The 2,500-nt window shown below is 42.9% G+C and overlaps 1 protein-coding gene across 2 annotated transcripts in view; it reads right to left on the minus strand.

Moving 5' to 3' along the window:
* The window catches only part of LOC116059138 (nardilysin-like), a 62,472-nt gene that overhangs the window by 6,805 nt on the left and 53,167 nt on the right, over positions 1-2,500 (minus strand). For both annotated transcript variants that reach the window (XR_004898708.1, XM_031312097.2), the window contains exons 25-27: positions 1,976-2,114; positions 1,192-1,239; positions 531-583 (exon numbers count right to left, since the gene is read on the minus strand). Coding sequence is in view for 1 of the 2 variants with exons in the window: in XM_031312097.2 (XP_031167957.1) it covers positions 531-583; positions 1,192-1,239; positions 1,976-2,114 (240 nt within the window). In the remaining variant the exon portion in view is untranslated. The remainder of the gene's footprint in view (positions 1-530; positions 584-1,191; positions 1,240-1,975; positions 2,115-2,500) is intronic.

Genomic DNA, 2,500 nt, shown 5'->3' on the forward strand with positions numbered 1-2,500 from the left:
AACCAGTCGGGAGAAGAGCAAAAACATCTTTTCCTCCGAGAAAAGCCTCCAGTGTCGTCTTTTGCTCTTCTTTCAATGAAGGAATACTTTCTAATTCTGATAAAACTTGCGCGATAGCTACGCTCATCTCATCCGTGGAAGCCGCCACGTTGTTTAGACTGAACAGTCGCTTCTCGTTGCGTCACACCTAAACCCGCCTCAAAGCCAACGCTGATTGGTCGGTCGTTTGGGGAACGGCTCCAAATTTTCTCTGTCTCAAGATGCCAGACTGATCTGCGAGTGGAAAACTGGAGCTCGCCAGATCAGGACGGTCTTCGGCCGAACCCAAAAAATCTGGATTCGGTGCATCCCTACTTATTTTACATTGAAACAGCCTCGGTAAACCTGTAAATCACCATTGAATCCTCTTATCTGTGAAATAAGCATGTGTCCCGTTTCAACTCCACCCCTCAAAGAACCGCAATCGAAAGGTATTATCAGGGTTGTTAAAGTCCAAACGATGCCCAGCTCTGGTTCTGAGTGACACTGACCCGAGGGTTTCCTTCGTCCTGAGGAAGTCGAAGCACGGCTCCTCCATGTGCATCTGAAGAGAGACGGACACGAGGCAAAGTAAGGACAGTTCTACGGAAACATAACGGACTCACATCCACCGACAGACATGTGACATATATATATATATATATATATATATATATATTAGGGGTGGTACAGTTCACAAAATCCACGGTTCGGTTCGTATCACGGTTTTAGGGTCACGGTTTTCGGTTCTTGTTATTTTTTCTTTTAATCTTTAACACTCCAGAAATATACTTCAGCATATGATATATATAGCTTAATTATCCACAATGTAGGATACAGTATTAAATAATTATATCGTTATATCATGTAATCATGCACAAACTGAATCTGACTTGACTTTAAGCACATTATTGGGGCCATCTCTGAGGAAAGCTAGCTGAGATGTTGATACAGCAAAAGGGAAGACATTGATGATTTCAACATGCTTTTCATTTATTTGGCAAAAAAAGGAGAATGTGTATTGCCATCTACACAAACTTTTGTGCCTTTTTAGCACATTAAGATTGAAATATTACAGAATATCAATTGAAATAACTTGCATTTTCAATATATATATATATATGTTATATTCGTGGCGGTTTGGTGTTTAGTCGCTAGTGTAAAAACACTCACCACCATCAGCTCCATCAGAGCGTGTTCTCGGAGGTTCTTCAGCCCCGACTGCAACACAAACAAACAAAGGGAAGAAGTATTCAGATCCTTCATTACTTCTCTAAAAGTACTAATACCACACTGTTAAAATACCCTTCTACAAGTAAAAGTCCTGCATTAAAAATGTTACTTCGGTAAAAATGTGTAAATATCATCAGGAAAATGTAGTTAAAGTTTTAAAAGTAAATAAAAATACTCAAGTTTTAGAAAGTGTAAACGATCCAAACTGTTGTTTGTTTCACTTTTCTCTCTCTGTGTCTGTCTGTCTCTCTCTTTCTTTCTGTCTCTCTCTCTCTGTCTGTCTGTCTTTCTGTCTCTCTCTGTCTGTCTGTCTGTCTGTCTGTCTGTCTCTCTCTCTCTTTCTTTCTTTCTTTTAGTCTCTCCAAACAGTTGTGTGTTTAATGGTCTGATCATCTCAGCTGGACTTCTAGGCTGTTATATGGCTAGCTACATGTGTGTGTGTGTGTGTGTGTGCAGTAATCTGAATGTGTAAAGTAACTAGTAACTAAAGCTGTAACAGATGAATGTAGTGGAGTAACTAAAGTACAATATTTCTCTCTGAAATGTAGCGGAGTAGAAGTACAAAGTGGCATGAAAAGAAAAGACTCAAGTAAAGTACAAGTACCTCAACATTTGGACTGAAGTACAGTACTGGAGTACATGTACTTAGTTACATTCCAGCTCTGTGAAAGATGGCGAGTGAGTGTGAATGTGTGCGGGTTCGGAGGCGTGACGGGCGTCCTACCTGGTAGTAGACGGTGACCTCAGAGTTGGCGTCTCCTTTGTTGAGAGATTTGACTTTACAGAGATGATGTTTGTGAGGCAGCTCCACCACCCGGAACAACACGGGGACCTCTGCTGACAGAGGCTGGAACTGCAGCTTACTGCAGAGAGACAGACAGAGAGAGAGACAGACAGGCAAAGAGACAGACAGCCAGGCAGGCAAAGAGAGAGACAAACAGAGCGAGAGACAGACAAGCAGAGAGACGGAAGGAAGAAACACACAGGCAGAGAGAGAGAGAGAGAGAGAGAGAGAGAGAGGGAGGCAGACAGACAGACAGGCAGAGAGAGATAGAGAGGCAGACAGACAGTCAGAGAGAGAGAGGCAGACAGACATGCAGAGAGACAGGCAGGCAGAGAGCGAGAGAGAGGCAGACAGACAGAGAGAGACAGACAGACAGGCAGAGAGAGCGAGAGAGAGAGGCAGACAAACAGAAAGAGAGACAGACACACAGACAGGCAGAGAGTCAAACCGAGAGAGAGACAAGCA

Source organism: Sander lucioperca, chromosome 11 (assembly GCF_008315115.2).
Source record: "Sander lucioperca isolate FBNREF2018 chromosome 11, SLUC_FBN_1.2, whole genome shotgun sequence".
Taxonomy (NCBI): Eukaryota; Metazoa; Chordata; class Actinopteri; order Perciformes; family Percidae; genus Sander; species Sander lucioperca.